Source organism: Ictidomys tridecemlineatus, chromosome 5 (genome assembly GCF_052094955.1).
Source record: "Ictidomys tridecemlineatus isolate mIctTri1 chromosome 5, mIctTri1.hap1, whole genome shotgun sequence".
NCBI lineage: Eukaryota > Metazoa > Chordata > Mammalia > Rodentia > Sciuridae > Ictidomys > Ictidomys tridecemlineatus.
Window position 1 is genome coordinate 131649941 of NC_135481.1, and position 14591 is coordinate 131664531.

Sequence of the window (14591 nt, forward strand, 5' to 3'; positions counted from 1 at the left end):
TTCCTATGGTATGGGAAGCCAGTGTTAACTAAAGCATATGGACCTGCTTAATACTTATTTTCATGGGAATGTACCCAATAGACAAAAGAACCATGTTAGTATATGTGTCAGATGGTGGTGAAAAACACCATCAGCATAATGGAGGAAAAAAGGCAAATTTGGGGAGTGGAAATAGTAGGCCTTGCTAGTCTACCTGTTGTATAGGGTGAGTAGGGGCAGGCCTTATTGATCAGGTAACATTTGAGTAGGGACCCAAAGAAAGTGAATGAATAAGACATGGAATATCTGGGCAAAGAGGACAACTGATAGAGGGCTAAGCCCGTGCAAACACACTGAAGCTAGATTATTCTTGCGTGTTCAAGGAACACTAAGGAGATTACTATGTCAGAAGTAGGTAATAGGGGAGAGTCATGGTGAGAGATGACAGATGTTGGGTCATGTTGATCTCAAAAGATTTTAGCTTTGACTCTAAATGAGATGGGAGGTTATTAGAGTTTAAGAGTCAAATGTTCTGAATGACATTTTAAAAATTGCTCTGGCTTTGTGTGGAGAATAAGCCTGCAGGGGAGAAGGCTAGAAGCAGAGACTACTGTAATGATTCAGTTGAGAATAGTGATTGTAGTAAGCAGTGCTCAGCTTTGAACATATTTTAGAGATAAAGCCAGACTGCAGGTAAGTTATGAGAATATGAGAGAAGTCTGAAATGTTTACCTGCCAAGTTGGAAAAATGGAGCTGCCATTTACTAAGATGGGAGAGACAATTAGGGGAACTGGTTTTGGATAGAGGGCAAATGTCAGCCCTTGAAAGATCAAGATGCATGTCAGACAGCTAAATGGAGAAGATGACTAGGCAGTTGGACATGTCATTCTGGAATCCAAAGGAGGAGCTGAAGATAATGTGCTTGGGGATTTTTGAGATGATATTGGAAGCCACAAGAATAAAATGGCATGAGGTCACCTGGAAAGTGTGTGTCGACAGGAGATCGGGGGACTGTTCCTGTGCACTCCTACACCAGGGAGGTAAAGGAGAGCCCACAAAGGAGACTTGGGGCACTGAGGCAGGTTGGGGACAAAGAGGGCCAAGGAAGTTTCTAGAGAAAGACTGCCAAATTCTGCCAATGAGTTCTAAATAATAAAAGGAGAAACAGCAGGAGCTGGAGCTGTAGGAAGGTGAGCAAGGCTGATCTTGGCTGCCTTCTCCAGAGTAGGCACCTACCCAGCCATCCCTGGTACACGATCTCGTGAGCAGGCTCTTCCTTAGCACCTCTTCTGACAAGACTGCCTGATTCTACACCCTTCCTGGGCTAGCCCCCTATCCCTGCACTATCTGATCACCCATCCTCCCCATCAAGCTGCCTGACCCTGGGGATATTCTAGTTCTCGGGTCTGGCACCATGGAGCCCTCACTAATGTCATTCTTACCCAATTCTTTGCTGCTGGAACCATGACTTGCCACTTGCACATTTGGTGGGTACCATGAAGATGCTTTAAAAGAATTAAATAGTTTCTCTTTTTTTGTACTGGGGATTGAACCCAGAGACACTACCACTGAGCTACATCCCCAACCCTTTTTACTTTTTATTTTCAGATATTGTCTTGCTAAGTTGCCAAGGGTCTTGCCAAGTTGCTGATCTGGCCTCAAACTTGTGATCCTCCTTCCTCAGCCTACTGAATGACTGGAATTTCAGTCCTGTGCCATCACACACAGCTTGAAATATAAATTCTTCAATGCATCATCCAAGCAATGCCCTTCTGAATTAATTGCTTGGAAGTACCATAGTGTGCCATTTGTATAGTAGCCCACAATGCCATTACCAATGCCCTTTCAACCAGATTCCTACAGTCCCCTGCCTGCCTTGGCATGCCTCTGGGTGCTTTTTGAAGTGCCAGGCTATACTGCCTGGATGGACCTGAGAAGTAGGCTACATTGCTGTTTTCTGAAAGTATAATTTCTCCTCCAAATAAAACAACTTAATTTCAGCAAGACACAGGGCAAAGTCTACCAGTAAAGGGCAGAGGACCATGCTGGCATCCCTGGGAAGCACTGTCATGGATTGATCCTGCTGTGAAATCCGCATTAATTCTGGCAGCTGTCCAAGGTCTCAGAGTATAATTGGGCTCTCATCTTTGCTATGTTGAAAATTAAGACATCAGGATGTTAATTGCCTTGCGGTTGGGAAGTAGAAGTGCATATATTCAGTGAGTATGCCAAGCAGTGGTCAGAACCTGGCCACAGTCCAGGCCTTGGATGTTTGATGCCTAGATATTGAGAGGATTATAGAGAAGAGAGGCAGGAAAGGACCTACCAGAGTGGGTAGTGTGATGCCTCACATTTCCTGGCTCCCAAACAGGGACCCATAGAAAGACCTGATACTATACCTGTTGGCCCCTTGCTCTCACTCACCCCTGCCTCAGCAGGCTTCCAGCTGTATAGTTAGAGCCAAAACATTACAGGGAAAGAGAGAGAGTTTCTACAGCTGTGATGCTAAAGCCTGAGAAGATGCTACTGTTCATCAACTGGCAACATCTGTTTCCAGTTGCTGTGTCTGCTCAGGGCTAAAGAGGCACTGCTACTGTCATCACCCACTTCTCTCATTTTCCTTGAAGCCACCCGGTTCCACTGCAGTGATCTGGTGGAACTTAGCATGGCTGTGTTTCTCCAAGAGTCTTTTACAGGTTTCTAGCTCTGGGCTGGGCCCTGAAACTCTTTCCATGTATATTGCAAAGTGAGTCACACTCTCCTTCCTCTGGTGACAATCAAAAATACAAAGGCATGCTAGCCTGCTTCTCCACTTTGGAAGGAAACTGGTCACAGGTTTCATCTGAGTAAATATATAAGTGTCAATTGAGGGCCATGTATTTGACAGCAACATTATATTCTTTAAAAACATATTTGGGTCTTCACTCATTCTAACACATTTATCAAATCTTAGATGTGGAAATGCTCCTTTGGACCACCTTCCTCTTAACAGAATAACCACCATGAGGAAAAGATTCAGGTCAGTATCCCTTTCTGACGTATATATTGAGGTTGTTCTGGCAGATAGCTTCAATATCCTAAGCTGAGGAGTAGCCCAGCTTTAAAAGAGGTCTGTCTGAGTATAGAGAGGACCAAGAGACAGTGGCTGAAATGTGAAGTGGGAGTTGGTGGAATTCATTTGGAACTGTCATACCACACAGAAGGAGGGAAAAGAGGGTGGTGGGAAGTTGAGATTCAAGGTCATAAAGATAGTCAAGGGAACCCAATAGCTTAGATGCCAAAGCAGTCATTGACACCCTTGCCTCAGTCACATGTGATAACAATAATTTCACAAATGTTCTTTCTTTAGGAATGGCCTTGGCCCTGTAAAAGAAGGAGAAGCCCAGTATGCAGTGGTCCACTGCACAGGATACATAAAGGCTTGGCCACCAGCAGGTGAGCTTAGCTGCAAATGCAATCCAAGTGTGTATTCACTACCATTAACATGGTATCCTGAGAGGAACATATTCTTAGAGGCAGAGGCAGGACAATCTTATTCTCCTTTATAGTTAGAATATAGTGGTCTTTGTCATTGGAAAAAAAACTTCTATCTGAATCAGAGATTTCCAGAAAGAGCTCATTCTACAGAAGTCATCAGAGAGAGCCATTACAACTCATTTCTAGGTTCTGTCACCCACAGCCTTCTGTAAAGTCTGAGTGCCAAATTGAATTCCAAGTCATCAGAAAAGTGGCAAATCAAAACTCAAGAGTAGGGGCTGGGGATGTGGCTCAAGCGGTAGCGTGCTCACCTGGCATACGTGCAGCCCGGGTTCGATCCTCAGCACAACATACAAACAAAGATGTTGTGTCCGCCGAAAACTAAAAAATAAATATTAAAAATTCTCTCTCTCTCTCTCTCTCCTCTCTCACTCTCTCTTAAAAAAAAAAAAACCCAAGAGTACTCTTACACTCATTAGGATGATTAAAATAAAAGGTAATAACAATTGGTGTGGATGTGGAGCAATTGGACCCTCGTACATTGTTGGTGAGAATGTAAAATGGTGCAGCCACTTGGAAAAAGAGTCCGACAGTTCCTCAAAATGGTAAACAGAATTATCAGATGATTCTCAGTTTCACTCCTAGATATCAGTCCAAAAGAATTGAAGACCTATGTCTTCAAAGAAATGTATACGTGAGTGTTCATAGCAGCAGCAGCATCATAATGTTCAAAACAATGGAAAGATTTGAATGTGTGCTAACAGGTAAGTAGATAAATAAAATGTGGTCTATCCTACAATGGAATATAAAACAGCCATGAAAAGCAGTGAAGTACTGATACGTGGTTTGTTAACAAACTTTGAAATTATCATGCTAAGTGAAAGTGTCTAGACAAAAAGGCCACATGTTGTATGATCTCACTTAAACCAAAATGTCCAAAACAGGCAAATTGATCAAGATAGAAAGTAGATTTCAGGGAGAAAAGACAAGGCATGACTGTGAAAGGGCACAGTAGTTTGGGGGGGAGTACTAGAAGTGTTCTAAAATTAGATAGTAGTGATAGTTTCACAACTTTGTAAATATACTAAAAACTACTGAATTGTACACTTTAAGATGGTAAATTTTTTGGTATATGAATTGTATCTTGATACATTGTATATGGTGGTGGGCTGCTGGGATCAAACCAAGAGTCTTATGCATGTTAAACAAATACTCTACCACTGAACTATACACCCAGCCCAATAATTGTTCTTAAACAAGAGTATATACAAGTCAGACCATGTGTACTGTATACAGTACACTTCAGTGAATGTTTCATTTAGCTTGAGAACAATGTATATTCTGTAGTTGTTGGATGGAGTGTTTTCTAAACGTCAATTGCATCAAGTTGATTGATAGTGCTGTTAAGGGCAATTATATCCAGATTGATTTTTTTTTTTTTTGCCTGCTTGATTTATCAGTTATTGAAAGAAGAGGGTTGAAGTCTCCAATTGTGATAGAGTATTTACTTATTTCTTCTTGTATTCTATCAGTTTTTGCCTCACATACTTTGATGCTCTGTTTTTTTGGTGCACATATACTAAGGATTATTACGTATTTGGGGGAGATTTTTCCCCTTTTATGTAACGCCCTTCTCCATCACTGTACTTTTCCTTGCTCTCAATTCTACTTTGCCTGAAATCAATATAGTTTCTCTAGCTTTCTTTTGATTAGAGTCAACCTAAGTGTGTTTTTATATTTAAAGTGGGTTCCTTACGAACAGTATACTTGTATCTAATTTTTTTAATCCACTCTCACAATCTGCCTTTTGACTGGTGTATTTAGACCATCACATTCAACATGATCATTTATATAGTTTCATTAATAGTTGCCATGTTTCCTGTTCATTACATTTGTTCTTTGTTTCTCCCCCCACCCCCCGCTTTTCCTGCCTTTTCTTGGAGCATTTTGTATTTCATTTTCTTTCCTCTTAACATGTTATATTGCTTTCAAAATGTTTTCATTATTTGTCCCAAGTTTGAAGTACACATTTATAATTAATATGAGTCCACATTCAAATAATGTTATGATTCATGGTAACACAGACACCTGCTAACAGAGCACCCCACCCCTTCCCATCCCTGATGATGTTGCTTTCATCCCTTCACTTGTCTTTGTCATCACACAGGACATTTTTACCATTGTTCCTTTGAACAGAGACCTATTAAATTAGTTAAGAATAATAAAAATGAAAAGTTTTATTTTACTGTCATTTATTTCTCACCAATGTTCTTCTTCCCTTCTTAATATAGACCTGAGCCTCTAACCTACATCATTTCCTTCTTTCTGATGAAATTATTTACTCATCTATTTATATATCTATCTATTTATTTATTTATTTATGCTGGGAGTTTTAAAATTTATCTGTTCTTTTTCTTATACATGACAGTAGAATGTATTTTAACATATAATACATATATGGGGTACAACTTCCCATAATTCTGCTTATACATGATGTACAATTACATTGGTCATATATTCATATATGAACATATGAACATTTCCCCTCCTTCCCTTTATTCTCTTTTGTCTAATCCAATGAACTTCTATTCTTCTCTATCCCCTTCTTATGGCAAGTTAGCATCTGCATATCAGAGAACATTCAGCCTTTGGTTTTTTGGGGATTGGCTTATTTCACTTTGCATGATAGTCTCCAGTTTCATCTATTTACTGGAAAATACCATAATTTCATTTCTCTTTATGGCTGAGTAATATTTCATTGTGTATATATACCACATTTTCTTTATCCATTCATCTGTTGAAAGGTACTTAGTTTGGTTCCATAGTTTAGCTATTGGGAATTGAGCTGCTATAAACATTGATATGGCTGTGTCATTATGGTATGCTGATGTTAAGTATTTTGGGTGCATACCAAGGAATGGGATAATGGGTCAAATGGTAATTCCATTCCAAGTTTTCTGAAGGATCTCCATACTTGTTTCCACAGTGGTTGCACCAATTTGCAGTCCCACTAGCAATATGTGAGTGTACCTTTTTCCCCACATTCTCACCAATATTAATTGTTACTTATGTTCTTGATAATTGCCATTCTGACTGGAGTGAAGTGAAATTTTAATTTGTATTTCTCTAACTGCTAGAGATGTTGAACATTTTTTCATATATTTGTTGACCAATTGTATTTCTTATTCTGTGAAATGCCTATTCACTTCCTTTGCCCATTTATTGAATAGGTTATTTGGGGGGTTTTTTTGTTGTTGTTATTGTTTTGTTTTGTTTTTGGCGGGGATTGTGTGTGTGCATGTGTGTGTGTTAAGTTTTTTGAGTTCTTTAAATTGATTTTATCCCCCCTCACCCCCCCTAGCCATGTTTGGGATACTGATGGGTCTATCAAAATTGTTCTTCATTTTCTCTATTAAAGAACTGCTCTAAGGTGCAGGTGGCAAAGATTTTCTCCCAATCTGTAGGCTCTCTCTTCACATTCTTGATTGTTTCCCTGTTATATTAAAAAGCTTTTTAGTTTACTTGACCACTGAGCCACATCCCTACCCTTTGTTTTTGTTTTTGTTTTTGAAACAAGATTTTGCTAAGTTGCTGAGAGCCTCACTAAGTTTCTGAGACTGGCTTTGAACTTGCAGTCTTCTAGCCTCAGCCTCCTGAATCACTGGAATTACAGACATGCACCACAATGCCTGGCTGAACAACTTATTTTAATATTTCTTGCAGAGCAGGTTTACTGTTATAAAATCTCTGGTTTTGTTCTTTGTAGAAAGCTTGCTTTCTTAGAATTTGATGGAAAAATTTACTGGATATAGAATTCTATGTTGGCAGTTACTTTCTTTCAACATTTTAAATATTTCACTCCACTCTCTTCTTGTTTGCATGGTTGCTTATGAGAAGTCAGCATAAATCTTATTCTTGTTGTTCTCTGATTAGTAGTGTGAGTTGTTGTTTTTTGTTTTTTGTTTTTTTCCTGGCTCTTAAAAGATTTTCTCCCTATATCTGGTTTTCAGCAATTTCACTATGGTATACCTGAGTGTAGAATTCTTTTTATGCTGCTTGGTGTTCTCCAAGCTTCCTGGATTTGTGCTTTGGTGTCTGTCATTAATTGAGGAAAATTCTTGGACACTATTTCTTTAAATATTTATTCTGATGTGATTCTGCTATCTGTATTTGGGGTAGAAATGGGAGTTCAAAACCCAATGGAGTCAAATGTATGAAAGATGATTTATCAAGAGCTCTGTAATGTTTGGAACAATCAATAAAAAAAAGAAAAAAAATAATAATAAAACATCTGCCCTTAGCCCTAACTTAACAATATTTAAAATGTCAATGATCTAAATATACCATTTGAAAGAGAAAAAAAAAAAATATATATATATATATATATATATATATATATTCTGCCTTTTCTCTTTCTAATTTAAGTTTTCAAATTGTGCATGTTATAAACTTGAAATTGTACCACAGGTTTCAGATATTCATTCATTCATTTCTTTCTTTCTTTCTTTCTTTCTTCCTATTGGTATTTTAGTTTGGGTAGCCTCAAAATGATATATTTTCAGGTTAATTGATTTTATCCCCCCTCACCCCCCTAGCCATGTTTGGGATACTGATGGGTCTATCAAAGTTGTTCTTCATTTTCTCTGTAGTGTTTTTAATTTCTAGCATTTTCTCATCATTATTTCTTAGAATCTCCATCTCTGCTTGCCTTATCCATTTTTTTTAACATAGTGTCTACTTTCCCCATTAGAGTTATTAATTTACTAATCATGATTATTTTAAATTCCCCATCTCGTTTTCAAAAACTGTCACATCCAAGTCTGCTTTTACTCTTTCTTTGTCCCTTCAGACTGTTGTTCTTGCCTTTTAGTGTGACTTCTGATTCTTTGTTGCAAGCCAAAATATATCAGGTAATAAGAACTAAGGTAAATGGGCCTTTTGTGTAAAGTTTTATATTAATCTTGCTAAAAGTTGGGCTGTTTATAATGTTGTAGGTGTCAATGCTAGAAGCTATAAATTTTTCTCACATCGTTGTTTTTCTCCCCTACTGCCTTTGGATTTCCTCAAGAGCTCCTTTTTTTTCCATTTAATCTTTTTTTATTATTGATTTTATTATTTTTTAATACATGACAATAGTGGAATGCATTATAATACTTATTACACATATAGAACACATTTTTTCATATCTCTGTATATAAAGTATGTTCACGTCAATTTATGCCATTATATATGTACTTAAGAGCTCTTTTTTAAATAGAGCCTATGCCTTGCAGTTCCTCATCTGTAATCCACTATTATATAAGAGCTCTGTTGGTGTGTTCTAATTGTTCTATAATCTAATGATTAAACCTCACTCTTTTAGTGGGTTTGTGTCCCAGGGCCAGGACATTTACAAGTGTATCCTCCTCTTCCTTCCCCTTAAGTTGGTTAGGAAAGAGATAGTGGCAGGAATTGGGTGGGGACCTTCCCCTGCCATACTAACCATTGGTTTAGTCTGTTTTATATTGCTATAACAAATACCACAAACTAGATAATTTATAAAGAAAATAAATTTATTCCTTACAGTTTCAGAGACTGGAAAGCCCAAGTTCAAGGGGCCACAACTGGTGAGGGCATTCTTGGTGCATCATAACCTGAAAGATAACATCACATGGTGAGACCTTGTGCACTTGAGTTTCTCTTCTTTTGAAGCCACTGGTCCCATTATGGGGGTCCCACCCTTATGAAATCATTTTCTAATTATGTCCTAAAGGCCCCACCTACAAATATAGGAATTATCAATGTAGGAATCTGGGGGTTGTGTTTCCAATGCATGAACTTTTTGAAGACATTTTTAGATCATAGCAAGTATATTATTATTATTATTATACACAAGATTATCAGGCTGTTGTTTGCCAAAGGCCTCAGCTAGTCTCAAGAACAGGGAGCTCTTAAGAGCCTGGACCTTAGCTTTGTGGATCCACACATGGCCTGGAAACTGCTATAGAACTGATCAGACCCAGAGAGTATGAAGGAATTCTCAGAAGCTGAGGCATTAACCAGCTATAATCAATAATGGCATGAGAGTCTCTGTGTAAGTGGCATGGATGCTCCTGTGTGATGTACAGGGGAGACCTGTCAGGTTTTGAAGTACTTGAGACACTAGATTTGTATTAGGAGGTTGCTTAGTGAGAGGAAAATAGGAGCAAATGGTCATGGGCCCTTGGAGGGAGATTCCTAGCAGTTTAGTCCTCCCAGCACATGTGATGGACACTGGCATGGCCATTGTTAGACAAGACTCTAAGGGCTACAGGGCACAGTGCTCCAAGGAGTGCTCAGTCAGTCATGGTGGCACACATGTAACTACAGGAGACTACAGAAAAGTGTGGCTAGAGTCTGTGGTCAGAAGAGGCCACCGGGAGAAAGCTTATAATAGTGCTGCTCAGTTCTGCCAAATTCTGGCTCTTAGGACTCATACCAAGGTGACCATCTCATTCTTACTGAAGATTTCTTCATTTGAATTGGTTCATTATTCTCATTATACCAAGCAACTTCCTCTTCCTGTTTCTGACCTCCAAGTGCTCTCTTTCTTAACTGCTTTATTTGAGCTCAAGGACTGTGACCTCACATGAGAAATGCCCTGATCATTGTAAATTCACTCTCAGTGTCCTTGTGGATGAGGTGGAGAAAGGAAGCTGAGGCCAGGACCACGGATGGATGGTTGCATTCCAGAGTCTGCAAAGCTGGTTCAGGATAAGTCCCCCTGAAGTTGCACATGACTATGACTGTTAGTGATGGCAGTCACAGGGGAGTAGGGCTTACATGCCTTAAATTTTCCACAGTGGCCCTTGAAACACTGCCACATGAGAAACGGTTGAAGGAGCCAGCTAGAGGTAGGTGTTTAGGTTGGAGAAAATGAGACATGATTTCTGTCTTCAAGTATTTGAGGGGGTGTCATATGAAAGAGGAATTGGTCTGACTTAGGATAGTTCCAGAAGGCACAATTTAGACCAAAAGGGAAAAGTTAGTGGAAGGCAGATTATAACTCAATAGAGACAAATGAGCAAAGGTACAAACATAATGTTCATAATGTATACACACACACTAAGCATATGGGAAGATTTTTAACCTTGCTCTTAATAAGAACTGCAAGTTAAAACAATTTGATACTATCCCCTCTTTCCCATCAAATGACAAAAATTAGAAAAGATAAAATGTTGGTAAGATTCAGTAAAATGGGCACTTATATGTACACCTAATAGGACTCTTAATTAGTACAAATATTCAGTAGAGTAATATGGCAGCAGAAATTAAATGCCTTAAAATATACATTCCTTAAGATGGAATGTACTCTAAGGCATTAGTCAGATCTATGTATGGATTATGTTTAAGCATTGTCTATAATTGTTAAAACCTCTAATTCCAAGAGGGAGAGTTGGTCAAAAATGACATGGAACATCTATGTGATAGTATACTTGGCAACTATTAGGGGGCATGCTTCTAAAAGATGTTTAAAAGCAAAACAAAGTATTTAAAAGTAGTTTTTAAAGCCCCAATTTTATTTTTAAAATATAGGTGAATTAAATCTATGCATTGAAGACTTACACATAGTAAATCACTGTTATTTCTGTAGATTTTTTTCTTTTTTCTTTTTCATTCATTTCTGCTTTTTTCCAAATGTTTACGTAACTTTAAAAATCAGATAAAATCATATTTTTGAGAAATCAATTTGAATTTTCTAAAGGGACATTCCAGACAATTGGATTGAGTGATTTACACTGAATTTAGAAGTTGTGTCTTTTTTTTTTAAAGAGAGAATTTTTTTCTTTTAATATTTATTTTTTAGTTTTTGGCAGACACAGCATCTTTGTTTGTATGTGGTGCTGAGGATCGAACCAGGCCGCAAGCATGCCAGGCAGTCGCGCTACCACTTGAGCCACATCCCCAGCACTAGAAGTTGTCTTTTTGTTTGTTTGTTTTGTATTCAGTTTTGTTTTTATCTTTAATTGGTTACATTTCTGTGAAGATAGAAAACAAGACTACCTTCATACACAATGACTATGGCATGCTTACAGGATTCTTAGTAGGCAGTACCCTGTTCTGTGACCATTAATACTCTGCTTCTTGATTGAGAACTACATTCCTAGCACATGTAACACAGTTCCATGCTTATTGTTGGGATCCCTCAAGACCCAGGGGCACAATGTGTTCATCTTGTCGTCCTAGTGCATAGCTCAGAACTGTCACATGGTTTATATTCAGGAAGACTGAATGGATGGACAGAAAGAAGAAAGGTATCGAAGGAGAGAGGAATTCTTGCCTAGACAAAAGAAATGGTCAACTAGAAGGATGTTTTATAGAATCCAGAGGTTTTAGAATGTACTTTCCCAGGAATCTTTTAGGATGGGTAGAGACAGTCATCTGACCTAGATGAAGGGGCTGAAATGAAGTCATAGCATTTTCACCCTGCTCTAAGGTCATGGAATTGGAGCATTGGAGGAGTCTGCAACTCACTTAACGACTGAATTAAGTGTAAATTTACAGGGCTGCCACATCTTGCTCATGAGCTCAGGCTCCTTAATTATAAACAATGACTTGGTTGGGAAGTTCAAGCAAAAGTCCTGGTAAGGAAGTATGAAGAGTTATGGAAGCCAACCAGAGTCACTGTGAATATCTAAAACTGACCTTGAAAAATTTATAAAGGTAAGCATCAGAGGTAGATTTCATGTTGCTAACAGGGGCTAAACAGATTCTTTGACAGCCCATGTAAACATGTTTTCTTAGGTCTGAATGGCTAACTGTGCATTTGTGGTTCTTCTTCCTGCCTACTGACTCCATGTTAAAAGTAAGTGTCACAGTAGATTCTGATATATTCCAGAGCCCCTTCTGCTACACAGTAGCCTCTCAGCCTCACAAAAGTTCATACTATACAATTCTTGTTTTAAATACTTGGGTGTGATTAAAGGAAAAGGAGAGTATCAAAGACAATAGTTCCCTTGTTAATTCCTTCAGTTGTTGAATTTGTGAGAAATCGTCACACACATATCATAATGAATCCCATTTTTATGTAAAACTATCATGCACTGATTTTTTAAAAAATCATCCATAACAGCTTGCAGTTTACATTTCAGGGGATGTGTTCAGAATCCCAAGGACACTGAAATTTTAAAGGTGTGAATCACCTACACCCCATTGTCACCACCCAGCACGTTGCAGTTTCACAGACATTCAACTTTGACCTGGAGTCATCTATAAAACAGAAGCATTCCTCTCCAGTCACCATCACTGGATCTGCTTGGTCCTTTTTGTAACAGTTATGGAGAATGTCCAATTAACTGGTGTGTGTATGCACAGGAGAGCTCAAGGAAAAGAGCCTTACCCGGAGCTGCTGACCTCCCTGGGATCCTCCAGATCTGGAAGGGGCTTGTTACTAGCACCTAGTGTGCTTTTCTCACTGCTGACACTTTGCTTTTCTTGTCTTTGCTGCTAGACTTTCAGTAAGCGTTGGCTACAGCATGCCAGAGGCCTGAGGTCATGTTGGTGTTTGGCTAGAATCTGCTGTGGTCAGGCCAGTGCTGTCACTGTGCCCAACAATTCAGCCCTGCCATGAACTCATCTGTAACAGCCCAGCACTTCTTGCAGCTTGCTCATTGAATACTGTGTTGTTTTTCCACCACTTGAAAATCTCTAAAAGCTACTTCTCTGTATTGAGGCCACCAAGTCACAGCCTAGAACCCTGCTCTCCAGCCCTGAGCCTTTCTGTGGTATAAACACCTGGTCTCCTGCTCAGAACCTCTCCAGACACCAAAGCCATGATCTTGGCCTGAGATAACAGGGGGGATCCATTTTGTAGGGTCACCAGTCAGGATCTTGATCTGCAAAATACCTGCAGGCCAGCATTTTTCAAAATACCTTACAAGATCAAAAGGATTTCATGGCCAATATAGTTGGGGAACTGTCCTCTGTATCCCCCTGCTAGCAATTGTCTTCCAAAGTTTTTTCTTATATTCTCTGAGAATCCTACAGTGATGAAAACTTTTCTTTTTTTAAACTATGTTTCCCAAATGGGTTTTACCAAAGTAGCTTTTTTTCCCCCCTGAAACTTACTAATGTTCCTTAGGGAACCCCTTAGAAGTAAGCTGTGCCCTGAATTGCTTGCAGCCAGGAAATGGTTGTTTTCTTCCCGCTGTGTTTTGTGAAATGCAAAAATGACTTAATTCACATATGAAGGTGTAAGTCCCAGGCAGCCTCCGCCCAGTGTTACTGAAGGGCAGTCCAATTTTCCAAATGTTTGCACAGGGTTAATGCAATCCCTGGTAAGAAATGAAGAAGCATTTATGGTCAGGACTGTGTTTCATCCCAAACAGCAGTTTCCAGTTACATTTCATTTGTGTTGTTTATATTAGTCAGGATTTATTTTGTCCTGACATGAGGGAAGAGTCTATCCAAGAAGAAGATAAAGTAATGTAGGGCAAAATGAGCTTGTGCAGCCAATTAGGGAATCATCAAAACCTGCTAAGATAGCTGGAATTATCCCGTTCATATTAAAAAACCACTTTGATAAGTGTTGCAGCTCCTTCCAGGAAGCGCTCCCTCTGGACAGTGTTCCTCTCGACCCTGCATCCAGCCTTGGCTGTGTGCCCCACCTGGAAGCAGTGTTCTGTTATAATACTAATCACATGGCATCATAATGCTCTGGGTCTCCATTTCCCACATGAGCTGGTAAACTCCTTAAGAGTAGGAAGCAGCCCTCATTCAGTGCTTAATCCCTGGTCTATAGCAGAGTATCAGATGCATACCTGGTGTCTGGACCCACAGAATGTCAGAGCTCAGGAGAACCTCGGTATCATCTCAGCCCCTCTGTTCTTACAGAGGGAGAACCTAAAGCCCCACAAAGTTCTGATTCTCAGCTCCACAGCATCCTGGGCCCTTGATCATGGCCCAGACCAGGCAGAACTGAGCCGCCCAGGGAGCCAGCTCAGCCATGCCATAATTCCTGTCCAATGTCAAGTACAACAAGGTCACTTCACTGGGCTAACAAGACCAGGATGGTTGACCCTCAGATGTCAGGCACTGTGCTGAACGCTTCTTGTGCATTTCCTCATAGAATGCCCACAGTAGCACTCTGGAATGGGGACTGCAGTTATACCCATTT

General features: G+C 39.4%; 1 protein-coding gene across 13 annotated transcripts in view; it reads left to right on the forward strand.

Annotated features, from left to right (window-relative positions):
- The window catches only part of Arnt2 (aryl hydrocarbon receptor nuclear translocator 2), a 177455-nt gene that overhangs the window by 108513 nt on the left and 54351 nt on the right, over positions 1–14591 (forward strand). For all 13 annotated transcript variants that reach the window (XM_078051085.1, XM_040275013.2, XM_040275017.2 and 10 more), the window contains 2 exons: positions 2934–2999; positions 3330–3415. In XM_078051085.1, the coding sequence (XP_077907211.1) occupies positions 2934–2999; positions 3330–3415 (152 nt within the window). The remainder of the gene's footprint in view (positions 1–2933; positions 3000–3329; positions 3416–14591) is intronic.